General features: G+C 45.0%; 1 protein-coding gene across 3 annotated transcripts in view; it reads right to left on the bottom strand.

The window, feature by feature from the left end:
• MKI67 (marker of proliferation Ki-67) overlaps positions 1 to 25,637 on the bottom strand; it is a 28,450-nt gene extending 2,813 nt beyond the window's left edge. The window contains exons 1-14 of one of the 3 annotated variants that reach the window (XM_014733330.3): positions 25,377 to 25,637; positions 24,781 to 24,959; positions 22,271 to 22,349; positions 22,059 to 22,174; positions 19,109 to 19,181; positions 16,570 to 16,615; positions 14,992 to 16,074; positions 13,428 to 13,603; positions 11,918 to 12,242; positions 11,709 to 11,827; positions 11,430 to 11,601; positions 8,939 to 9,094; positions 2,543 to 7,953; positions 1,228 to 1,671 (exon numbers count right to left, since the gene is read on the bottom strand). In XM_014733330.3, the coding sequence (XP_014588816.3) occupies positions 1,228 to 1,671; positions 2,543 to 7,953; positions 8,939 to 9,094; positions 11,430 to 11,601; positions 11,709 to 11,827; positions 11,918 to 12,242; positions 13,428 to 13,603; positions 14,992 to 16,074; positions 16,570 to 16,615; positions 19,109 to 19,181; positions 22,059 to 22,174; positions 22,271 to 22,349; positions 24,781 to 24,872 (8,292 nt within the window). In that variant the 5' untranslated portion in view covers positions 24,873 to 24,959; positions 25,377 to 25,637. Of the gene's footprint in view, positions 1 to 1,227; positions 1,672 to 2,542; positions 7,954 to 8,938; positions 9,095 to 11,429; positions 11,602 to 11,708; positions 11,828 to 11,917; positions 12,243 to 13,427; positions 13,604 to 14,991; positions 16,075 to 16,569; positions 16,616 to 19,108; positions 19,182 to 22,058; positions 22,175 to 22,270; positions 22,350 to 24,780; positions 25,030 to 25,376 lie in introns of all 3 variants that reach the window. The other 2 variants (XM_005602153.4, XM_070251314.1) reach the window with 2 other exon arrangements.
• Between the last annotated feature and the right edge of the window lie 283 nt (positions 25,638 to 25,920).

Genomic DNA, 25,920 nt, shown 5'->3' with positions numbered 1-25,920 from the left:
TGTGGCATCCACATTACAGACAACAGAATGAATGGTAAACACAAGCTCATGAAGGGCTGCGTGGGGCACGCTCCATCTGTGCTGACCCCAGGATGTACTCGGCCTGCCCTGTAGCTGCTCCTTCATGATTCTAAGGGTGGCAGGACACGCACTGAGGTCCTGGATGTGGACCTAGGCCAGTGTCCCCACCATCATTCTAGCAAGCAGTAAACAAATCTCTTCTGCTTTTGCAGCTGACACCACATCAGACAACTGTTTGTCAAGCAGTAAATTCACACACGTGTGTTAGAGCAATGGCCCACAGCACTGGCGTTCACGGGCTCTCACTGCACACTCAGAAGCAAATTTACACCACTCACAAAAAGGAGACTGTTCAACCACTCTTTCCTTCAAACTAGCAAAATCACATATTGCCCAGAACACAGAGTGAATTCAATCCTGCACCGTAGATTCATTCAAATGGTGCTGCTGAAGTTGACATGACGTTCGTAGCACTGACAGTCCTTAAACTTAGATGTTATTTGTTTTGGGAAGGGCCAAAGGACACAAGCACTTCCTACTGAATACGAACCTTTAATACAGTCCTGCGTTGCTTAACGAAGGGGACATGTTCTGGGAAATGCGTCGTTAGGCGATTTCACTATTGTGCGAGCACCAGAGTGTACCTACACAAACCCAGATGGTACAGCCTACTGCACACCCAGGCCGTATGGTACTAATCCTATAGGACCGCCGTGGTCTATGTGGTCCATCACTGACTGAAACGTCGTTATGCAGCCCATAACTGTGGTGCTATTTACTACCCCTCCAACTTCTCTTCATTCTAGATTTCCAAAGGAACTCCTCTGAAATCCAGACAGGACCACCTCACTCGCATTAGTAAGTTTTGTTGAGCTAACGAGGGACTGAGGACATCTACCTATAATTTCAGTATGGGCTACGGCATGAGCAGTCAGAAAGTGCTGACTGGATAAATTCCTTGTTCTTCCTGAATGATGTCTTCATACTGTGAATTTACTGTTTGAAGTGAGATTCCCAAGACAGATACAACTAAATATAGCTACAAAGACAAAATATCTGGTTTAGAGTCACACTTCGTACGTGAGTATAACTGGGAGCTGGCAGCGTGTTATCACATATAATGTTTTGTTTGCTTTTGCAACGTGAGGCAAAATTTTATCAGAACATTCTATGCTCCTAAAGAAAGAAAAACAGTAATTTACTTGCCGTTTTCGTGGTTTCGGCACGTCTGTTGGCCCTCCGAGTCACTCTCTGTTCCGATTCACCCTCTAGAGTGTTTCCTTTAGGAGGGATTGTAATCTTTCTCGATCTCAAACTCTTGGAGTCCGAATGTCCTGTTGCTTCTTTCTCCTTCTGACTCTCCACGTGGATTTCCACCCTTTTCTTCCTGACTTTCTCCTCTGCTACATTGGGTAAGGGCATCTTATTCTGTCTTCCAGATCTCAAACCCATTCTACTCTCATGGACTTGGCCCCCAGATGTAGAATTCTTGGCTCCATCTTCTGGGTTTTGTAGCTTCATCTCTTGGGAGGTATTCATGGGCTTCTTTTCATTCCTCTTTATTTTAATCTTTTCTGCTGATATGAGAAACTCAGTTCTTTGCTCTTCTACAGTGGTTTTATTTGGGCGTCTGGAGCGCAGGGACATTCCCTAAACAATCCAAAAGACATCCACAACATGTCAATGAGTCGTACAAATCTCAAAATTCAACACAGAGAAAAACGATCAAAAGTGAACTCAAAGGGGGATTCATTTGAAAATTTTACATTGAATAATTTTCTATGATGCCAGTAATCTAAGATATTCAAGGTAAGGCCTTGTCACTTTGTTCCTATGGAGAAATCATCTCTACTGATAAACCATAAATAAGGAATTCAGCGTAAGTTTCAATCAGTGTCTGAATGTCATAAATGTCAAATCTGATCATAACAAGCATGAAAGGGGCATTATAGAAAAATGCCCCTTTATTCAGGCAGGAAATGAATTCCCAGTCTTTTAACAGTCATTGCTAAAGCAGACAGGAAAATCTTGGTTTCTGGAATTTTAGAAACTTCTCTCCACGCAGTAGTAATCTCTCTATCCAACAATCTGACAGTTCTGTTGCTCTCAGAACACACCCTCCCATGTACACCATTCTGTTTAAATACTGAAGCATCTAGAGCTTCTACCCAGCACTCCTGGCTATAGTGTCTGGAACGCAGGACCAAGCTGCCCCCTTCTCTGCACGATGCCTCACACCTTCGAAGATGAACCTAACTCGTTCAGTTCCTGAGAAACTCTTGCCAAACTTTGTAATAACAATTGTGACTAGCTATTTTCCCAAATTAGCCAATTGTCTCTGTAAATCCTAAAAGGACCCTTTCCCATGGTCTGCAGTTACTCCCTGTGTTGCATGCAGACTCCTTTGGGAAATGTAATCCACATATAAATTGTTTATACACAATTTGTACCAAATATTACACCAAAAAGGAGACCATCCCTCCAAGATGACATATAATGATTATGTAACATCTACCATCACCTTATTTGGAGCAGTCGCATCTTCCACTCTTTGGCCCTTTTTTTCAGTTTTCGTGTTGCTGGGCAGCTCTTCCACAGGTTCAATCCTCTTTGCCAAAATCCTCAGAATTCTCTTCTCTGCTATGGAGGGTTCAGAGGGTGTGAGTGTCTCTCCGGGAGCTGTCCTCTGTTTCTTCTGGAGTGGCTTCTCTTCTGCCATTTCCGGCGGAGTCGTCACGGAGCGCAGCCTCTTCCTTCCTGTGACACTTCCATGTTTCCCACCTTTCCTCTTGGGGGACGGGGAAACTCTGCTTCCCCTTTGTGATTGCACAGGCTCCCTGGTGCCCACCAGATCGTCCATGGGTTTTGTCTTACGGGCCCTAAGGACTCTCCTGGACATTTTCACAGGTTCTCTTCTGTCTGGCGTTTGCGTTGGCGTTACCTTAATGGTCTCAGCATCAGTTCCCAGTTTCTTGGCATGAGCTGGCATTTGGAGGACCTCTTTATACCTGGCCAGGTCTTCGAGTGGCTGGGCCTTTTCCTTAGGGATTCTTAGCTGCCTCTTGTTTCCAGTTACACTAGCTGTAGGGTCCAATTCCCGCCTTGCAGTTTCCTCAAACACTTTGATGTCTTTATCACCATCGACTGGTCCCCTGCGTGAGCGTGTCGTTCTCCCCAGGGTTTGTGTGGGTTTCCTGCCTGCTGATGGAACTTCCTGCTCATCCACATTTTGGGGAGGTACCCTGAGCCTTCTCTTCTTGCTTGGTGGCGCCATGACTAGTTCCACTTGGGGAGATTTGCCGAGCATTTTTGTGGTTTTGTCCTCAGTCATTGGTTCGTCTGTGTGATCTGGCATTTGTATGAGCTCTTCGAGGCCATTCAGGTCTTCGAGGGGCTGGGCCTTTTTCTTAGGGATTCTTGGCTGCTTCTTGCTTCTAGTTACATTTTCTTCAGGGTCCAATTCCTGCCGTGGAGTTTCCTTAAAGACTTTGATGTCTTTATCATCACCTGCTGGCTGTCCGTATGTGTGTGTGATTTCCCCTGGCGTTTGTGTGGGCTTCCTGCGTGCTGAGAGCTCATCCTCTACATCCACTTTCTGGGCAGGTGCCCTGAGCCGTCTCTTTCTACCTGTTGGCACCATGACTGGCTCCACTTGCAGAGATTTGCAGGGCATTTTTGTGGTTTTGTCCTCAGTCATTTTGATCTCATGTTCTGTGTGATCAGGTGTTTGGATGACATCTGTGAGGCCATCCAGGTCTTCGAGTGGCTGGGCCTTTTCCTTAGCTCTTCTTGGCTGCCTCTTGCTTCCAGTTACACTTGCTGGAGGGCCCTGTTCCTGCCTTGCAGTCTCCTCAAACACTTTGCTGTCTTTATCACCACTGACTGGTTCTCTGCGTGATCGCGTCGTTCTCCCCAGGGTTTGTGTGGGCTTCCTACGTGCTGATCTATCTTCCTTCTCATTCACCTTCTGGGGAGGTGCCCTAGGCTGTCTCTTTCTGCTTGTTGGTATGTTGACTGGTTCTGCTTGTGGGGATTTGCAGGGTATTCTGGTAGTTTTCTCCTCAGTCACTGGTTCCTTGGTGTGATCTGGTGTTTGGAAGAGCATTTTGAGGCCATCCAGGTCTTCTAGGGGTTGGGCCTTTTCTTTAGGTTTTCTTGGCAACCTTTTGCCTCCAGTCACATTTTCTTCTGAGTCTAGTCTCAGCTTTGGAGTTTCCTTAAACAATCTGATGTCTTTGTCATCATCTACTGGTCCTCTGTGTGTGTGCACAGTTTCTCCTGGTGTTTGCATGGGCTTCCTGAGTGCTGAGAGCTCTTTCTCTGTGTCCACTTTCTGGGACGGTGTCTTGAGGCTTCTCCTTCTGCTTGTTGGTGTGTCAACTGGTTCTGCTTGTGGAGATTTGCGGGATATTTTAGTGGTTTGGTCATCAGTCATTGGTTCCTTGGCGTGATCTGGGGTTTGGAAGAGCTCTGTGAAGCCAAGCAGGTCTTCCAGGGAATGCTGGGTGTCCTTCCTGGGTGTTCTTGTTTGCCTCTTGCTCCCAGTTACATTTTCTGCAGGGTCCAGTTTCTGTTCTGGAGCTTCCTCAGACACAGCAATGCCTTTGTCATCACCCACTGGTTCTTTGTGTGAGAGCGAGCTTTCTCCTGGTGTTTGTGTGGGCTTCCTGAGTGCTGAGAGCTCTTCCTCTACGTCCACTTTCCGCAGAGGTGTCTTGAGTCGTCTGCTCATGCTGGTTGATACGATGACTAGTTCTGGTTGTGGAGATTGGTAGAGTATTTTAGTGGTTTTGTCATCAGTCATTGGTTCCTTGGCGTGAACTGGCGTTTGGAAGAGCTCTCTGAAGCCAGCCCGGTCTTCTAGGGGTGGAGTCTTTCCCTTAGGTGTTCTTGGCCGCCTCTTGCTTCCAGTTACATTTGCTGCAGGATCCAGTTCCTGCTCTGCAGTTTCCTTAAACGCTCTGATGTCTTTGCCATCATCTACTGGTTCTCCGTGTGAACACGTTGTCTCCCCCAGGGCTTGTGTGGGCATCTTGCCTGCTGACAGATGTTCCTGCTCTTCCACCTTCTGGGGAGGTGGCCTAAGCTTTCTCCTTCCGCTTGTTGGTGTGTTGACTGGTTCTGCTTGTGGGGATTTGCAGGGTGTTCTGGTGGTTTTCTTCTCAGTCACTGGTTCCTTGGTGTGATCTGGTGTTTGGAAGAGCATTTTGAGGCCATCCAGGTCTTCTAGGGGTTGGGCCTTTTCTTTAGGTTTTCTTGGCAACCTTTTGCCTCCAGTCACATTTTCTTCTGAGTCTAGTCTCAGCTTTGGAGTTTCCTTTAACAATCTGATGTCTTTGTCATCATCTACTGGTCCTCTGTGCGTGTGCACAGTTTCTCCTGGTGTTTGCATGGGCTTCCTGAGTGCTGAGAGCTCTTTCTCTGTGTCCACTTTCTGGGACGGTGTCTTGAGGCTTCTCCTTCTGCTTGTTGGTGTGTCAACTGGTTCTGCTTGTGGAGATTTGCAGGATATTTTAGTGGTTTGGTCATCAGTCATTGGTTCCTTGGCGTGATCTGGGGTTTGGAAGAGCTCTGTGAAGCCAAGCAGGTCTTCCAGGGAATGCTGGGTGTCCTTCCTGGGTGTTCTTGTTTGCCTCTTGCTCCCAGTTACATTTTCTGCAGGGTCCAGTTTCTGTTCTGGAGCTTCCTCAGACACAGCAATGCCTTTGTCATCACCCACTGGTTCTTTGTGTGAGAGCGAGCTTTCTCCTGGTGTTTGTGTGGGCTTCCTGAGTGCTGAGAGCTCTTCCTCTACGTCCACTTTCCACAGAGGTGTCTTGAGTCGTCTGCTCATGCTGGTTGATACGATGACTGGTTCTGGTTGTGGAGATTGGTAGAGCATTTTAGTGGTTTTGTCATCAGTCATTGGTTCCTTGATGTGAACTGGCGTTTGGAAGAGCTCTCTGAAGCCAGCCAGGTCTTCTAGGGGTGGAGTCTTTCCCTTAGGTGTTCTTGGCCGCCCCTTGCTTCCAGTTACATTTGCTGCAGGATCCAGTTCCTGCTCTGCAGTTTCCTTAAACGCTCTGATGTCTTTGCCATCATCTACTGGTTCTCCGTGTGAACACGTTGTCTCCCCCAGGGCTTGTGTGGGCATCTTGCCTGCTGACAGATGTTCCTGCTCTTCCACCTTCTGGGGAGGTGCCCTAGGCTGTCTCCTTCTGCTTGTTGGCATGTTGACTGGTTCTGCTTGTGGGGATTTGCAGGGTATTCTGGTGGTTTTCTCCTCAGTCACTGGTTCCTTGGTGTGATCTGGTGTTTGGAAGAGCATTTTGAGGCCATCCAGGTCTTCTAAGGGTTGGGCCTTTTCTTTAGGTTTTCTTGGCAGCCTTTTGCTTCCAGTTTCATTTTTTTCTGAGTCTAGTCTCAGCTTTGGAGTTTCCTTTAACAATTTGATGTCTTTATCTTCATCTACTGGTCCTCCGTGTGTGTGCACAGTTTCTCCTGGTGTTTGCATGGGCTTCCTGAGTGCTGAGAGCTCTTTCTCTGTGTCTGCTCTCTGGGGAGGTGTCTTGAGGCTTCTCTTTCTGCTTGTTGGTGTGTCAACTGGTTCTGCTTGTGGAGATTTGCAGGATATTTTAGTGGTTTGGTCATCAGTCACTGGTTCCTTGGTGTGATCTGGGGTTTGGAAGAGCTCTGTGAAGCCAAGCAGGTCTTCCAGGGAACAGATCTTTTTCTTGGGTGTTCCTGTTCGCCTCTTGCTCCCAGTTACATTTTCTGCAGGGTCCAGTTTCTGTTCTGGAGCTTCCTCAGACACTGCACCTACTGGTTCTTTGTGTGAGAGCGAGCTTTCTCCTGGTGTTTGTGTGGGCTTCCTGAGTGCTGAGAGCTCTTCCTCTACGTCCACTTTCCGCAGAGGTGTCTTGAGTCGTCTGCTCATCCTGGTTGATACGATGACTGGTTCTGGTTGTGGAGATTGGTAGAGTATTTTAGTGGTTTTGTCATCAGTCATTGGTTCCTTGATGTGAACTGGCGTTTGGAAGAGCTCTCTGAAGCCAGCCAGGTCTTCTAGGGGTGGAGTCTTTCCCTTAGGTGTTCTTGGCCGCCTCTTGCTCCCAGTTACATTTGCTGCAGGATCCACTTCCTGCTTTGCAGTTTCCTTAAACAATTTGATGCTCTTTTCATCATCTACTGGTTCTCTGTGTGTGTGTGTAATTTCCCCTGGAGTCTGTGTGGCCTTGCTGAGTGCTGAGAGGCCTTCTCCATCCACTTTGTGGGGCGGTGTCTGGAGCCGTATATTTGTCCTTGTTGGCGTGTTGGCTGGTTCTGGTTTAGGAGATTTGCGGCGCATCTTTGTGGTTACGTGCTCCACATCCACCGGTTTCACAGCCTGGTCTGGGGTTTGGAGGACACTGTGGATGTCCAGCAGGTCATCCTTCGGTTCTCTCTCGTGCAATTTCTTGAGGGCAGCCAGGTCTGCTGTTGGTTCCCATTTCAGCTCTGAAGACCTTCTTGATCTCCTCACAGCTACCATCTTTTCAGAGTTCTCTTTTGACTCAATGATTTTCTTACACATCTCAAAAGATCTCTCACTCTCCTGCATCTCTCCCTCTAGCTTCTGTTCTTGTAGTGGTGTTTTCCGCAGACGTCGTCCCAAGATGTTCCCCGTGGTGCCAGTTTCCATTTCTTGGTTCTTACCCTCTGTGCCTGGTGTCAGTCTATTTCTGAGCCCCACAGACCTCCTAGATGTGTTTGCGCTTGCTACTGCCTGCATAGGCTCTGCCTCAGATACTGGAGTCTTCATCTCAGCACCTGTCATTTTATGCATGTTCCTGGGAGTTTTCTCCATATCTTCATTTACTTTCATATTCTGTTGTTTGGAGGAGGCAGGGCTTGCAGAAATTTTATCCGACAGCTCTTTTGGTGCATTCTGAGTACTGGGGAACATACTCTCTCCTATAAGAAATAAAAACATACACGATAAATATAATCTGTTCACTGTTTTATGCCAACTTGGTATTTTATTGTCACGAAATATTGTGTAAGAGCCAATAATTCAGCCTCCTATCCATCCGACTAAGGAGATGACACTGCTGATGTGGCCATAAACCTGTCTTATGTATGAGCCGCGTACACTAAAGAATAACGTATTTGGTGATATATAGAGGGGTCATACAGAGGTGGTGGTTAGGCTCTACAGAGATTAGATAAAACATAAAATTCCTCAAGAAGGGTCTCCTGAAGGCTGTCATGCCATGTCTCAGTGACCTGAACACAGCAATTTTTTTTCTTGAAACATGAGAAACAAACAAGCTGTTTTTTCTGTTGAACCACCAATGCAATTACATGGTCTATACTTAGGATGCTGACGGTCCATGTTACACGGGAAACATCCACCCGTTAGCCACAGAAAACACTTTCAGTGTGGCAAACTGTTCCCCCTATGACAGGAACTCAGCAACCAGTACCAAACGAGAGAGCAAGACAGACTCACATGTCCCATTTCCCACTTGAACTAGGGCACGCTCCCATCCAGAAGATCAGGGGCAATACTTGCACAGTGTACACACTGCTATCTTTCTCTTTGGTAATTTACAATAATTTTGAGTTTGAGTAATTTACATATAAGTATGATGAGAAATCATTATAGTTTTCTGCTTATCAACCTCTTTGCTGATAGTAAACAAATGAGGCAAATGTATATAGGGAGTTCATGGTTATCAAACGAGTATTCCTTTTTAAGGAAGTCACTGAATGCCAATGCTAGTTCAACTGCTGACAGGAATTTCCCCTAAAACCACAAAACAGAGAAGCTGGAAAAGGTATGTTATCAGGAGTGTCTGTTGTAAGGAAATAACACAATATCTGTTGTAAAGAAAATAATAGCATCTATAGTTCCTGTTGAAAACATCAAAGCGCTAGGAAAAAACAGTAAACCAACCAAAATTTTCTGAAGCACATAGCAAAGGATTTTCTTCTGAATTGGGTACTTGAAACTTTTTTCCAAGCAAATCCTCTGAATTCGAAAAGGTGATGGGACATACACTCCTCCTTTGTGGCCTCTCTTTTGCTGGAGTCTTGAACATTTCAGTGAGCCCTGTTAAATGAAGATATTGGAAAAGCAGTTAACATATTGCTCATACATGCAAACAACCACGCCAGTCCTCAGAAAACAAAGGAAATGGTGGCACGTGGACAACAGGTCACTCTCTAGACCTCGTGGAAGACAGGATCTCATAGAAGAGGATGATGCATCCGTAATGAACTCGTTTTGTTAAAAGAGGGCAATGGGAAGTTAGATTCATCTCTCCTCTTCTCCACCTTTCCTCTTGGAAAGAAAATCAAATGAAGGAAGTTGGTGTCTGCAGTCTTCCAAAGTCGTCCCCGTCCCCAGTCATGAGCACTCGCCGGAGGACAGGGGCAGCCCTCAGGGCCTCCCCTCCAGGCATCCAGCAAACCGACTGCCCTCACGCTGCCTTCAGAAAGTCCTCACTTATGCAGTTCTGCATCTTAAGTAGAAATAAAATGTCCTCCAATTTTAAAAATGACACAGGGCTGCCCATTTTTTGTGGTGTCAGGTAATATGACCATCTTCTCATTTAACACCAAAAAGCAGTATTAACATAATCTCAGAAAAGAAAGAACCACATAGTACTTTAAATGGAAGATTTAACTTTCTGAAAAACTTACATTATCCCACGTTCTCCTTACTTTTCTCACTCTGCCATCAGTGGATCAAAATGCTCTCTTCAGTCTGCCACCCGCCTGCACAAGGCATCTGGGATGCCTGTCCCTAAGGCTGCCAAACCAGCCAACTCACTTACAAATCTCATCCCTCTGCCGCCGCTGAGGCCTTCCTTAAAATATCCGGGACTTAGTCTTCAGCACACACTGATGTTTTGTCATGAAAGTCACTCACAGCAAGGGGTGGACACTGCTGACTCTCTAGGAAAGGGTCTCAAAGGAAGGCTGAGAAACACCACTGTCCTGGGGACTGAGTATTTAAACTTCTATTTATTTCATCTTAAAAATACCTTTGAGGATTTGTTTTCATGCTTCATAACATATATACTAGCCCACTCAGACATGCACATAATTTACAAGAATATACAGTATACATATATCTGCATATTGAGTGGTATATGCTCAAAATGTTTTTATTCATGGAGCATGTTATCAAAATTCTGGCTACCACTGTTCTACATTTTTGTGGTTGTTTTTTTAGAAAGCTAAATGTATTGATTCAAATGTGACTCTAATCAGAGCATACCTTATATGGGTTATACAGAGGAGTACAACAATTCTTCCATCTTAAAATCTGCCAGGAAATAAAACAAGATTCCACCTAATGGATTCAAGACTCACCTCCCTTCAAAGAGTTCAAAGTGGAAACCACTGGTCAAACTATGTCACATAAAATCCAAACCTGGGTTCTTGCCACAGTCTAATCTGGCACAACCATAAGCAAGTCACATCACACTTTTACTGAGAATGACAACTTTGGCTCAACTATTGATGGTTACAGGAAACCATTTCACAAGACTTTGTTTCAAGAAACAGTTAAGCTACATAGAAGTAAAGGAAATCATGAAGAAGCAAAATACTGCTCAAACCAATTTCTCCGAGTCTGGGGCCATCTATTAGCATAAATGCAGGAAAGGGCAATTTTAAGAGCAAGCTTGCTTTCCTCACCATAAAGCAGCTTCCAGTTTTCTCCACCTATGCTGCTCTCTGAGGTAAAGATGTGGACCTACCTTTCACACCCGCTTCATGCAGGACACAGGACCCCCAAATGTAGGGGAACTGTCCTTGTTCCCCAATCCTGCTTTCTCTTCCTTGAACATCATGACCCAGGAAGGTGACAGGATTGTTTATTCTCCTGTCCCACTGACAGAAGATAAACAAAACTAGCAGCCATCCACACAGTCACACATAGGAGGATCAACAACTATGGTTTATAGAGCCAAGAGTGTGTTTTGTGGAAATTAATAGAAGAAACCTCAATTAAATTAGAGTCACGAAGGCCTGTAGGGGGAGCTCTCAGCCCTATCATACATCATACATTACTCCAGACAGGAAGAGACAGACTCTTGCATCTCCAACAGGAAGTACAACTACTATACTCAGGGGAAGATTTCTCTCCCCACCCAGCAACAGCCCAGCCAATGAGAAATGCTGCAGTTCAGCCAATGAGAAGCTGTTGCCACCCTGAACTGTTACTCTACACACAATGGACTTTTGGTTGGAACAGCCCCTCCCTATTCCCCCTTTCTCCCTATAAAAGCAGCTCCCATCCTTTGTTCTCCAGATTTGCCTGTGGTTCACCATAGCACCCACATCCTGATTTGTAACTCTTTTGGCTATTCCCCCAAAAAATTTGTTTTCAGGGTAAAATAACTAGCGAATTTGCTTTTTAAGTTGACAGTTTTTACCTGAAAGATCTTCATTAAAGTCCATTTTTTTGTTGAAGACAAAGTTGTTCAGCATTCTGTAGGGACGAGCAGGCACGTTTACTTTCTCGATGTGAGCTTTCCCTATGACTATGGTGCAAGGAGAGTTTGCATGGCCTGTACTAAATTGATTGTGAACGCTGCCAGTAGGCTTCTGGAAAAAAAATCAGGAGATCAACAAAACGTCAAAGCATAAATCCACACTTAATGTAATCTTAAGTAATATTATGTGTCAAGAGCAATTCCTATTGGAACCCATACCTTTGGAGTATTTATCCTTTTCTGTCTTTTGTTCAGCTGCCTTTGAGGGCCACGTTTAACGACTTTAGTTTGTGTTTGTTTGGCGCCAAGTTTTACCACGTCTGCCCACGATTTTGCCACTGTCAAAAGGAAAAAAGTGTTGAAACTTTTCAAAACTAGCATTACGGAGAAAATTAACCTCAAAACATCTTTGTTAATACGACACAAACCAATTAAATTGGCTTCAGAAGCACCACTCCTTCTTTTGGAATAAATCATCTGTAAGATTTCATGTTGGCTGCGATCGGTGGACATTCTCTTTGAAGGTAAGCTGCTGCTCCTTCTCCCTCCTCTCTTAGGAGTATCTGTCTGACAAGGAGATTTGCTGCCACTGGAGACAGAAGACGCCTTGGACGACGTACGGCGCTGATCATTCGCAACTGGAGAAGTTTTGGTAGGATTCTGAGCTGGAGAGCTCTTAACCACGTTTTGTGTGGTCACTTCCAAATGGATTTTGGAAGGAGAATCTTCTTTTCTTGATGGTTGAGACTGTTCCTGACAAGATTTAAATGTTCATAAGAAACCTCACCACAAATATAACATCTCTGAATGAATGCAAAAACCCTCCCCAATTAAGCATTTTAGCTCTTTAAATCTTGAAGCCCCAAATGTTTCAACCACTCTCTGTCACGAGCAGAGATGGGAGTCTGCCCCCCTCATTTAAGGGAAAAACGGCAGCAAACAAGTCTTAAGTGAGGTATTTCAGGTGAAAAGATGGAAGGAACCTCCTGATGCAAGGCAAGTGCTCTGATTGGAACCCACGGGAATACCATCCATGGGAGTCTAGCCACCTTTGGTCTACACTGGAGGAGGGCATCGCACTTCTGGGTACAATGGGAAGGGAACCAGACCTACTTTACACTCCTTTTGGTATGAAAAGAAATTAAAGATGACCCAGGCCCTGTGATGAAGCTGAGCTGTGGGGCCTTTCTAGGATTTAAAATTAGCAGGACAACACAACCTAGCGTAGGGGATTAAAAGTCTTCTTTTTTAAAGATTGGCACCTGAGCTAACAACTATTGCCAATCTTGTGAGGCTTTGTTTCTGCTTTTTCTCCCCATGTCCCCCCAGTACATAGTTGCATATTTTAGTTGTGGGTCCTTCTAGTTGTGGCATGTGGGATGCCACCTCAGCATGGCCTGAGGAACGGTGCCATGTCCATGCCCAGGATCCGAAGAGACAAAACCCTGGGCCGCCGAAGTGGAGCGAGAGAACTTAACCACTTGGCCACGGGGCCAGCCCCAGTTAAAAGTTCTGAATAGCTGATGGTGAAAATCATAGGTGTGTTGCCAACCAAGATTTTCCTTTTCACCTTACAATTCTAAAAGAAAAAAAAACCTTATGGTTATGTGTCATGATGTCTCCAGATTCTTTTCAATTGGCGGTTTTTACTGTAACCCTGGAGCAATCACCTGGCCCTGTAAGCCGGGTGGGCAGGAGGCCTCAGCAGGAAAAAGACATGTGCTGAGGACTCACCTGTGCCCGGCATGTGCTCAGGAACCCAGGTGTTCGTTTTCCAACACCCAAGTGAATGAGCTCTCATTTCGATTTTATTCTGCTTTTTTATTAGAAAGGAAAAGGTCTTAATTGCAATTCCACTAGTGTGAGGCTTATGGTAAGAATAAGTACCAAGGACGTGCATCATTAAACATGCGGGAGAATACTAGCTGTTAAACCTACCTTGATGATTTTCTTCAGGACAGTTGGAGTGTGGGTAGCAAGAGATCTCCTTTTCATCGGTGTTTCTCCTCTTTTGAGAGGCGTATTAGGAGGTAAGTTTTCATCAAATAGTTCAGGTCTCAGATGACCACCAAAGGACACCCTCCTTCTTTTCAAGGACATTCCCTCCACCTTATCTAAAGTAACGAAGACACACGTGGAAAGGACGGTGAGAAAACCTATACCAACACTGCTGACTTATTTGAAACTGCAATCGAAGACAAACCAACTGTAAAATTCATTGAAACCTAGTCAGCACACAGCTTCATTCTTTTGTCATGCTGACAAAGCGAAAGCTGCTTCAAGAGCACCTGAAGGATCTGGGGTCAAACCACTAGAACACCAAGTCCCAACTTGACAGAACAAAGGTTTTCTTCACAATGCAGAAAAGTCCTATGTGGGCAAAGCTTAGTGAAGGGACTGATCTGAGGCAGCAGCTCTCACTCGGAAGCGGGGGCATATCGGAGATGGATGCTTTCCCAGTGGCCTGAGAGCTTTTCCAAAAGACACATACTTGGGCCTCACCCAGACCTACCGAGTGAGCAGAACTTAGGAACTTGAAACCTTCTCCAGGTGATTCTGATAGGCCACTCATGAGTCCCACCCCCACTACACATCTTTATGAACTGCTAGTCAACATAAATCCTTGTCTAAGCGACGTGCCCTGTATGAGATCGTAGGCACCCTGCGACTGATGTGTGCCAATCTAATTTTAGAGAGCACGCACCTCTGCACTATGGGCCCTCTGCAGAAGCAGAGCCTTGACAGTAAGCATACTGCATGAAAATGCCCGGAGACCCCTGAAAGGGTAGGAGGATGCCCAGGAGCTACTAAGCCAGCCACAGGGGTCCTATCTCTGCCACTCACTGTGTGACATTAGGTTGTCAGTTTCTCCGTCTGCAAAATGGAGATAACAAGAATTCCTGTCCCGTGGGCACTCCTGTTGCCCACAGGAGGATCAAGTGTGCATGTCTGTGAAGCTGGCAGACCAGCGCCTGGCACATAAAGCCATGGGGACAGTCCAGTGTTTGTAAGAAACTGCTCGTAGGAGACCCTGAGAACAGAGCAGAAATATCTGAGAGCCACTCTATATTAAAAGATTTCCAAGGGATTCCCCTTGACTTAATCCAGTGGATCAAACTCACAGGATACAGGCGCTTGTAGTTCAGAATTAAACCTCCTGTGAAAAGCAATTATGATTATTCTCCTTTCTATCTTGCCAGAGATTGACCAGGAGACTCAAACATGTTCTGGGACCACCCTATCTCCTTAGATTCCCCCGTTTTCTTCCCTGACAACCTGCACTTCCTCGGTCCCTCCGTGTTATAATTATCCAGGTGTTCAGTGAGAATCTATCAGAGGAGACAACAAATATGGCGGTCTCATCATTGTACTCCCAGCAGCTCCTAGATTCTCTACCACAGAGCAGATCATTCCTGACTGAAGGAAGCCCTCCTTCATTCGTATCTAATAAAAGGTAGGTGTGAACTTTTGGGGGAAAATAAATTGAGTTAAATAAACTTACTAATGGAGTCACCGAACTTGCCGACATCGACTGAACTAAGGTCAGGTGACCCGGAGCGCGTCTGTCCAGCTGCGGTGTCCAGTTTCTCAGGCTTGTGGAGGGCATCGTTTTGAATCTTCCCTTCAACTTGAACGAGCAATGGAGCTAAAATAGTTTGATTTTGAATTTCTGTTTCTGTAGTAAGAACGTCAACATTTGTTGGCAGACTCTTCCTCTTTTTGGAAAAGAGCTTTTCTGGAGTATTTCCAAAATTACCAGCATTTTCAACGTTAGTGGGTGTCTGATTTCTAGTTAAGGACCTCCGAGGAGTAAAGGTTTTATTATCTGCCCTGAAGCCTTCCCTCTGACCCGGATTCACAGACTCGCTCCCTTGGCTAACACTCCGGTCTTCACTCGGACGCCTCCGTGAGGAACTCCGGTGTGAAGGCTGTGCCGGGGTCTTGGTGCCCGGCGTCTCCAGGTGGGGACCGCTGGGACTCGTGGTCTCCTGGGGAGTCTGAACAGGCTCCTCGTCAGTTGTCTTCTCCTCAGTCTGGCTACTTCCTTGTTCTGCCGAAACAGGGTCTGCCTTAATTTGAGTACTTCCACCCGATTTCGGTCTGGATTTAAGTGAGACCAACACTCGTGTCCCGCCCTGTAAACCACCAGCACTTTTGTTTTCTGTTGGGCAATGACTCTGTGATCCTGATTTTCTACGACTCCACAGAACATTTTCTTTTTCTGATTTCCCGTCTAACTCTTCCTTCATTGACTCGTAAAGCTTCCTAAAGGGAGAGTCATTGTTTTCACTCTTCCTAAGACACTGTGTAGACGGAACAGACTTCACTTCTCCATTACGGCTCACTAACGTCACACTGGAATCTTCTTTCAAATCCCCAGGAGGGGGATCCATTGCATTTCTGCAGTTGTCTCCAGGAAGTCCTGAAGAATGAAGAACAGTAGGTGTTTTCCTGGCAACATGATCTTCTGAATCATCGGAGACAGTATCAGCTGCTTCGACATTCTTCACGTGTACCAGAGCCCTTGCTGAAACACTCTCTTCAGTGAGTTTTGAACGGGCATCAGAATCTTGAACTTTCCCGTCTTGATGTTGAGTTAGGAAATAAGAAACGGAAGTTCAAGATTTTCTCAATGATTAACATAGGCAGTATTCAAATTTGAAAACTATTTCAAATTGTCTTATAACCTAGCTTTTCACGTAGCCTACAAATTACTTAATGCCCAAACTGTGTAATAATGGTATTCTCATACTATTTTTCTGGTCTAAATTGAAAAATCACGTTGGCCTCTCATAACCAGTATGAGACATCAAATACTATTAATCTATTCAGAATTTAACCTGACAAGTGAGCAAGAAGATGTGTTATATGTGGACTCTCCAATAAGCATGGTGCCTCATACAGCACTTAGGAAAAAGTTAACTCAGGTGTCTGACTACATTTGTGATATTAAATGACACAACCTCTTAATTTTTGTGAGCCTAGATATGTAACACTTGTGTTCTCATTGTCCCTTCCTTCCTGTAATGTTACAGAGAACTGATCTTCCAGGATCCCATAACAAAACCAAAATACTAACCAGGGTCCGGAGAGAAGCTCGATCTTGAGGCCCGACGGAGAGATCCCTGTGAATTGGCAAAATAAGAATAGCAATTTAGACGCCTTTTCAAATACCGACAGTCATATTTATTAAAATATTCTTCCTATTGATGATCTTCTTTACCAAACTGTTCCTGTATGACGACTCTTAGAGACTTTGAGAAGCGAGTCCAAGACGTTCAGGTGCTAGTGGTCATAATACAAGTATTTCTCGGCTGATTTTTAAAAATTTGATGGAATAAGAAACAAACTTCAAGCTTACAATTGCTTAAATTGAAGCTCAGTAAGTATTTATAACTTCCTCAAACTTCTTTCTTGTCACCATATGAAAGAAGCAGCAAGGTTAAAATTAACCCTCACAACACGCAGTATCGATCAACCTACCAAAGGCCCAGGATCATTGACTTTAGACTCAGTTGTATCGGAAATCGGCTATAGGACCTGGGCGGGAACCGAGGCTCCACTGGGCACGTGGGCTCTTTGGCTGGCAGGTACTGAGGGCAGATCTGAAAACCCAGAAGTTAACACAAGCAGAACAGTGCACCAGCAGTGTAGAGCACAGCCACCAGGCCCAGCACTCTTCCTCGACACGCCGTTAACAGCGCCTTCGCAATGTTTCACAGGGAACTTACCTTAGACGGCGAGGAAGAGCTTCAGAATTACACGTATGCAAGACATAAAAGTGCAATGTTGTTTCAAAGGAGGAAAATTATATCTGAATTGTCAGGGGAAAAAACCCCACAAAATATACCCAAGGCAAATAATTTAAATCAGTTTCAGATTTCTTGGTATCTATCTCATTAGCTTCACAAATTTCCCACATGAAGGATCAGTTTTTAATTTCCAAGCTGAAGTTGACCAAGAATTGTATGACTAAATAAAAATGAATTGAAATTTTTAAATATGTACAAAATAGGGGCCGGCCCAGTGGCACAGTGGTTAAGTTCGCACGTTCTGCCTCAGCAGCCCAGGGTTTGCCAGTTCAGATCCCGGGGGTGGACCTATGCACCACTTGTCAAGCCACGCTGTGGCAGGCGTCCCACATATACCGTAGAGGAAGATGGGCATGGATGTTAGCTCAGGGCCAGTCTTCCTCAGCAAAAAGAGGAGGATTGGCAGTGGATGTTAGCTTAGGACTAATATTCCTCAGGGAAAAAAAAAATGTACAAAATATAAGCCCATATCTTTTGTACTGTTATATTCAATAGCCATAAAAATCATTGTCAAATTGCTCTATGTTCTAAGCATTCCGTTTCAATATTTACTTTTTCACAATCCAGATAACGAGCAGTTCCTAGACCCCTGAGTGGCACTTACTGAACCCACAGTCCAGCTTTTTTGGTTAGTTTGCTTCCACCTACCAACAAGTTAGGATGGTGGCTGGTGTGTGGGATACCTCAAAAGCTAACTTGCCCCCAAAGCTGATGAGCAGAGGGTCAACGTGCAGGGTACTCTCCCGGGAAGAAGCATCACCCAGTGGGAGCAGGGGCCTTCCATTGAAGGGCCTGTTGCTAATTTCAGGCGTACCTATGACGACTGTCCTAAACCAGTGAATTCCAACCTGGTCATCTGAGACTAACTTGGGTAGCTTCCTGAAAAGCAGGAAAGACAGAAATTCTCAGGATTTACCTTAAATCTACTAAATCCTACTAAATCTCCAACGACAGGTCCAGAATCATGTTTTGGTTTTTTTTTTTAAACATTTATTTGGATTTGTTTTCTGCTTTTTTATTTATTTATTTATTTTTGAGGAAGATTAGCCCTGAGCTAACTGCTGCCAATCCTCCTCTTTTTTCTGAGGAAGACTGGCCCCGAGCTACCATCCATACCCATCCTCCTCCACCTCATACGTGGGACGCCTACCACGGCATGGCTTTTGCCAAGCAGTGCCATGTCCGCACCCAGGATTTGAAACAGCGAACCCCAGGCCACCAAAGCAGAACATGCGCACTTAACCGCTGCGCCACCGGGCCGGCCCCAGAATCATGCTTTCATAAGCTGAACCGTTTGGAATACGTTTTCTCTATTGATAGACACACGTGATGAGATTCTCTCACACGACCCAGCACGGGCTCTTCCAGGGTCACAGGTCATCTGTATATCAAAACTGAGAAGCATCTTTGACACTCACAACTCTGACATGATTATTTCAGATGCATAAAGATGGATGAGTAGATTGACTGGGGGACAAAATGAGCCAACAGACAACTTAGTTCCTAATTTCAGTTCTATGTGTTGGAGTTGTCTGAGCCAAAGTTTGCAAGAAGATCAGATCAGGAGAGACTCTGGGAACTTTTTGGACCAAAAGTGTTAAGGCTGCCTTGGTACTCTCATTTTGAAAACAAAGAGAAAGTATAGTTTTAAATTATTTTTATATGTCTAAGTTCAACTTGTTTTAATACCTTAGTTACATTTTCCCACCAAAACTGCCAAGTCCCCTTCCCTTGTGAGAATCCATTCATCAAAGTGCACATCATGATTTCACGTCATGCCCAAAGTTAGAGAATCTCCCCCATCACCTGTTCACGTCTTTGTCCAGGAAACTCAGTTGACTCGTTTCCATTCTGATGACTTTCATTTTCATTTTCATACCTGAAGTGCATAGAATGAGATACACGTTTAGAGTAAAGACCTGCAACTGATGGTAAAGACTCCATATCTGGTTAACGCCCAAGGAGCAGGGAACAAACTTCAGGCTTTGTTCAAACTATTACCTTATTTATGGAAATAAATTTAGAGTTAGGAGAGTGTTTTTACTCTAAAAATCTAGATAAGCTGCCTCAAGTTTCTTTTGGAAAGCTGTTGTTAGAGGTTGGGGTCCCAGATAAATTTCTGAATACTGAGCAGCCTGCATGATTCGACAGCATCCCTGAGCACCGCCCGTGTGCGAACCTACGGCACGTGAGAGCCATCTCGGGTTTCCACTAGTTTATGTTCCTGAAAATCTGATGGCTTGGAAGATCAACCAGCAAACCTGTTAGTGCCCAACCCCTTAATCACTCTGTGATGTCACCTACCACAGGGACACTATAGCGCTATCCTTTCACTTAAGACTACTACGATCTCTCCAGTCTCCCACTTATTCCATGTGTGTCTGAACAAAGACAGGCACATCTCATGAAGGCCACGTTTAGAAAGATACACAGTTGATCTAACAGACCTCGGGTAGCAATTCACAGAGCAACCTTTTATTTTGCATACTGAACTTGGGTATCTCAGTATGGTGGCCTGATTCGAATTTAGGTGCCCCCTCAGTGAGATGTGGAGCAGTCAGGCATCTGGAGTTGCTTCTTAAGGAGCAGAGTTCTGACTCAAGTCCCTCCCCTAAGAGCCATTTGCTGTTCTTTCGGGGAGGTATTTAATCATCTCAGTTAATCCCAGTTTGAACAGCATCTCCTTCTGGAGAGAGAGTTCTGGTGTCCGTTCCACATCAAATACTTCCTACCTAGAAGTCTATATTCAATAAAAATATCCTTTAAAAATGAAAGCATCTCAACAAAAATCACAGTAAAAGAAATGGCCCGGGAGTTCAAATAGTACATTAGAAAATACCCATTTAATACAAATGAAGGCAGAATTCCACTTAGCAGAACGGATGAAAAAAACTGATCCAACTATACGCTGTCTACAAGAGACACAATTTAGATTCAAAGACACAAATAGGATGAAATTAAAAGGATGGGAAAAGATACACCATGCAAACAGCAACCAGTAGAGAGCTGAGGAGGCTACACTACCCTCAAACACAGTAGACTTGAAGATGAACATTGTTCACAGAGACCAGCCACATTTTATAAGAACAAAAGGGTCAACCTATCAAGATATACCACTTATAAACAAAAGTGCACCTACCAGCCGGTTCTAAGAGACAACTTAACCTTAAAGATTATGAAAAGTTAAAAGTAATGTGATAGAAAAAATTATAGTATATAACCACTAATCAAAAACTATTACCAAAAGTGGAAGGCATGTCAAAATGATAAACGACAGAGCTTCAGCCACGGGAAGGACATAATTCTAAATTTAAACAGAAAAGTATAGGCTCAAAATGTATAAAGCAAAAACTGACAACTAAGAAACAAAAACAAGAAAAAAGTCCTCAATGCACGATTTCAACTTACCTGCCTGAGTAACTAAGAAGCAGGGGAAAAAACTACTGTGATACTAGAGTTAGGATTTTGAATCTAAAGGACGTATACAGGTGGACCACCACACCCGACAGCTGTAGAATACACCTTCTTATCACCAACACACAGAGGAGTAGAAAGTTAACCATATCTGATCATAAAACAAGCCCTGACTCATTTCAGAAAATGGAAAACTACTCAAAGGTCCATCCACAATGGATAAATGGCATATAATTGTGTTTATAACTGCATCTATTATTTCGATGAAATACCCATGCAGTGAGAAGGAACAAACTGTAACATCCATGCTCGAATCTCACAACCTTAAGAGCAGGAGTCAGTTACAAATCCATACTTCATCGTTTCAAATGTACGGAGTTTAATAAGGACAGAGAAAGTGGCAGTGGTTAGAGATGCGTGCTCAGGTGGCCAAACTGTGAAGACTTTGATGCTATCAGAAAAGCCAGACCAGTGGTTTCTTGGTGAGCGAAAGAAGTAGTCATGGAAGAAGCCTCTAGAAATGTTCTGTTTATGGTTCGGGTGGTGTGTTAGTTTCCTAGGGCCGCCATAACAAAACACTACACACTGGTGGCTTCCACAACAGAAATTCATTTTCTCACAGTTCTGGAGGCTGGAAGGCTGAGGCCACGGTGTCGGGAAGTTGGTCTCCTCTGGGCCTCTCCCCTTGGCTTGCTGTGGCCGCCTTCTTGCCGCCTCTTCACATGGAGGTCCCTCTGAGCACCGGCTCCCCTAGCTTCTCTCTCTGCGTCCTCATCTCCTCTTCTTATAAGGACATGGGTCAGATTGGATTAGGACCCAGCCCAACGCCCTCATTTTAACTTAATCACCTCTTTAAAGGCCCTGTCTCCAAAAACAGTCATACTGTGGGGTACTGGGGGGTTAGGACCTCAACATAGGAATTTTGGGAGAGCACCATTCAGTCCGTAACAGGTGGTACTCACAAGGGTGTTCGCCTCATGGTAAATTAGGCTTATGTCTTGTTTTGTATCTTTCTCCACGAGCGTATTTTACTTTGAAATAAAAAAGAAACTAGAAAATGTAGGCAGGTTCACAACACTCACAACAAAATAAAACTGTTTTAGGATCTGGTCCCTCCGCTTTGGCAGAGTCATGTGCACTCAAATCCTTGAATTGAATCACATAAGCCCGATTTGTCTTTCCTTCTAGATCCGTATGATTTCAGATGAAGAATTACCATTGAGAAGGACAGCCTAAACACTTTGACATTCACCAACGTTAAAGGGTCACAGATGATGTGCGAGGCTAGCTTTTGGTGCATCAAAAGATCCATTTAGTTTTAGCCCAATTAGTTTTTACCTACCTGAAAGATCGATCAACAATGGTTATCACATCCCCATGTTTTAGTTGTACAGGTTTATCAAAAGTAGATCCATTTACTCGTGTAGGATTTGTGGTACTGAAATTAAACAATATTGCCTACAAGTAGAAGAAGGGAGAAAAAGATGTAACTAATAAATAGACAAAAAGTAAAATGAAAAGTTCTAAAAAATAGATTTCTAAAAGCCCACTTACTTCTTGCTTATTGATTTCAATTTTGCAATGCTGCTTTGACACTACAGGAAGCTGGATACGGATGTCACATTCCACACCCCTTAAGTGAAAAGAGTTAAGGTTTTTTTAGGTTGTTGCAATTTTTTAAAAAAATTACATCAACTTTTCAAAATAAAACAACATTTGACTATATGCTTATCTGTAAATATAATGACATAAAGGGACAACATATTGGGCAATGTAAATGATCCTTGCATTTTGCAAAGGATTTTTACAAGTATTGCATAAACAACTATTTTAAATCTTTAAAACTTAGAGTACTTAAAAATAATTATAATAGAAAATTTTATATATTGCGTATTTGTATATATAATACAAAATTGAATTGCCTTTTACTAAAATATCTATGGTTATAAGACCCAAATAAAGGAGTACTTTATATCAGCTTGGATAATGATAATTATTTTTAATACTCTGCTTTTTCCCTATAAAAAAAGTTTATCTATGTTTATTGGTAATGCTACGAACGTTTAAAGGTTTAATCACCACCAGAAGTGCTGTGTTTTATGCTGGCATCTCTCTGTGCCTCAGTTTCTTCATATACAAAAGGAGGATTACATAGCACCCATGCCATGGTGTTGTTCAAACAATCAAATGAGGTATACGTGTCTGTCATTTGCCTGGCACACAGTCAAAGCTCATGACCTGTGAGCTTTTATTGTTGTTTTAAAACTACACTATATTAAAGGACGGATTCACAAACCTCCTAGCATTAAAAATACTAATCTGTATGCAACGAAAAAGCATTGTTCGACTCAACCTGTCTTTGCACAGGAAGAGCATCAACAGGAAGTGCCAGAAGGAAGAATACGCGAACCCACAGGGAAACCAATCAAGAGGCCTCAGTGAGGCTCCTCGGGTCTCTGGTGTCCCCGTTACCGTAAGTTTGAACAACTATATACTCTCCTCTCTGTTCTCAGCAGGAAGCTCCCGAGTCTGAGACTCTCTCTTCCCACCCATATCATCCGACCATACTCTTATGAACGGGTTTCTAAATTACAAAATCTTACCTAAAAATACACCTATTCACTGCTGTATAATAACCAGAATTACTGCCATTTGATACCAAAATGTTTAATTTTTTTCCTTTGAGGAGAAAAGCAGCTATGGAAAGTGAACAGCGACTTTAAAACAAAGAAGAGAATTTGATTTGGAGGTATAAGAACATTCCAGCAAGAGAGAGAGACTATCTCATTAGAACTTAGAATTCGTTTGGCAGGAAACTACCAAACAGAATCACTACACATCAGTGGTTCTTAACCTCCGCTCTCTTGACATTTCAGGCCAGGTGATTCTTTGAAGTGGGGGCTGGCCTGTACATTGTAGGACATTCAGCTTCATCCCTGATCTTGGCTCACTGACGCCAGTGGCATTAGCCTCCCACATGCGACTCGGGAAAACCTCTCCAGACCTTGCCAAAAGTCCCCTGGGGGGCAAAGTGGCCCTAGGCTGAGAACTACTGCTACATGATTCCAAATCCAGCCCACCTTTCTACCGGACACTTAGAGAGTACTAAGTATTCATCACCTCTCACTTCCTAGACCCCATACCAGGCACTCAGTACATAATTACTAACTAGGTAGTCCCTGTTCTTGGAGAGCTTAGCAGTGGGACAGACAAACCAAAGACTCTTCACCATGTGTGGTGCCAGGAAAGGCAAGAGCAATTTTCCTTAAAGGCTTCTTTTCAGGTAACGTTTAAACCAATATCTGAAAGTTAGAAAGTAATCACCCACACAGGGGGGCAAAGAGAACATTCCAGTCATAAAGTTCAAACTGGCTAAAAGCACCAAGGTGAGAAGAGCTTGGAATTTCTAAGGTGGGATAAACATGGTAGGGATGAGGCAGGTAGGACAGTTTGTGGGTAGAAGGGAGTGGGGTGTCACACCACACAGGACTCCGGGGGAAGTGACCTGTCATTTGCTAGAAAATGAAAGAGGGTGCAATTAACAATGTTTCCTGTTATTGGGGGACCTTAGTTATTGCCACCAACCCTGGAAAGCAACAAAAGAGGAGTTCTCAAAACACTAGCAGGAGGGCTTTCCCTCCCATTTTCATTTTTCCAAAAAGACCGCAAACCATCTGCAGAGCCTCCTTCCTTCCTTTGCTCAACAGCGTCCTCCAAGAGCCACGGAAGACCAAGTTTGGAGGGATTTCAGATGAACAGTGGTCTTCTAAAGACTGCCTGAAGTGAATCAGGATTTGAGAATCGTCTGCATTTTCCTCCATTTAGAGATCTTTATCAAATCAATTTTAAAATTTGTGTTTGATTAGAAAAATAGCTACATAAACATTGTTTCCAAGCTTCTATGTCATAATAAACAACTATGTCCAGTTGACTATACATAGGGCCTCTGGAGGAAAACCTGAAGGCAGGAAATACTCCTAGAGCCAAGCCTACAGCCTGTTAAATCTGTGATGAAGATATTAAAGTCTTTTAAACTGAATTGTCCACACATGCGCAGGGCTCACCTTCCAAACAAGCAGGTCCTGAGGCTCAAAGGGAAGTGGGGACCGTCGACCCCGCTCCTTTTGATGGTAACAAGGCGTCCTGTAGAACCCATTTTCTAAACAAGATTTGGAGTATAATCCGTATGGGAAGGTCAGGCATCAAAAGGTTTGCTGCAGCAAACTTACAAGCCACTCTTGCACTGCAGGAACAGCCACTGAGTTAAACAACCGAATAACACACGCGGCGGGGTGGGTTGGGGGGAGGTTATTCTGAAAGCAAAGAGCTAAGTCACTTGTAAGCGACGGATTGGGGTGGCTTGTACAATTCACCATGCCTCTGCCGCCCCGGCCCACACCTCACCTGACCCCTGTGGAAGCCCCAGCCAGGTCCCGGGGGCTGCCCACCAGCACCTACAGTCCCCCAAGACCCGCGGCCAGGACGCCGGCCACTAGGGCCGCGTCTCCCGGGAGTTCCCACCGAGACAGGGACAGGGATGAGCCCGGCCCATGCCGCGCTCCCAGCGCAGGTCCCCTCAGAGCCCGGAGGAGTCCCCGCGGTCTCCGTCCGGACAGCCGCCCCTCGCGCCCCCCCTGGAGGCGCCCCGGCCGCAGCTCACCAAGGACGAGTCGCCCGCACCGTCACCAGTGGGTCCACTGCTTGTCAAGGCGCAACCCAAGTCCGCACCTTGAGGAGCCGGCGACGAGTCCACCTGTGTCCACCGCCCGCCACGCTCTACAGGAACCGGGACTCCGCCCGGTCCCGCGCCCCCCTCCGCCGCGGCCGCAGTCCCCGCTCCCCCCGCCGCCGCCCTCGCCGGTGACCAGGTGGCCCTGCCCAGCTACGTCTGGGAGATGCCCGGCGTCAGCGGTTCGGGCGCGGAAAGCCCGCCCGCCTCGCTCTCCCAATTCAAATGAAAACAGCGATTCAAATTTGGCGCTGAGCGCTGCGATTGGACGCGATGGAGAGGCGGCAGACCAATGGGAAGGGGCGAGGGCGGGGCGTGGGCGGGGCAAGAGGGAAGGAAGCGGCGGGCTCAGCGGAGAGGGGCGGGCTGCGAGCCCGCAGGAGTCTTCCTGGGGTTCCCACCAAGGACTGCGCAAAAAGGGCGGAAATAGAACCTGCTCCCGCCGCCGCGAAACCTCTCCTGTCCCCATTTCTTT

This window comes from Equus caballus, chromosome 1 (genome assembly GCF_041296265.1).
Source record: "Equus caballus isolate H_3958 breed thoroughbred chromosome 1, TB-T2T, whole genome shotgun sequence".
NCBI lineage: Eukaryota > Metazoa > Chordata > Mammalia > Perissodactyla > Equidae > Equus > Equus caballus.
Note: the sequence above shows the minus strand (reverse complement) of the source record. Positions and strands in the feature narration are given on the sequence as shown.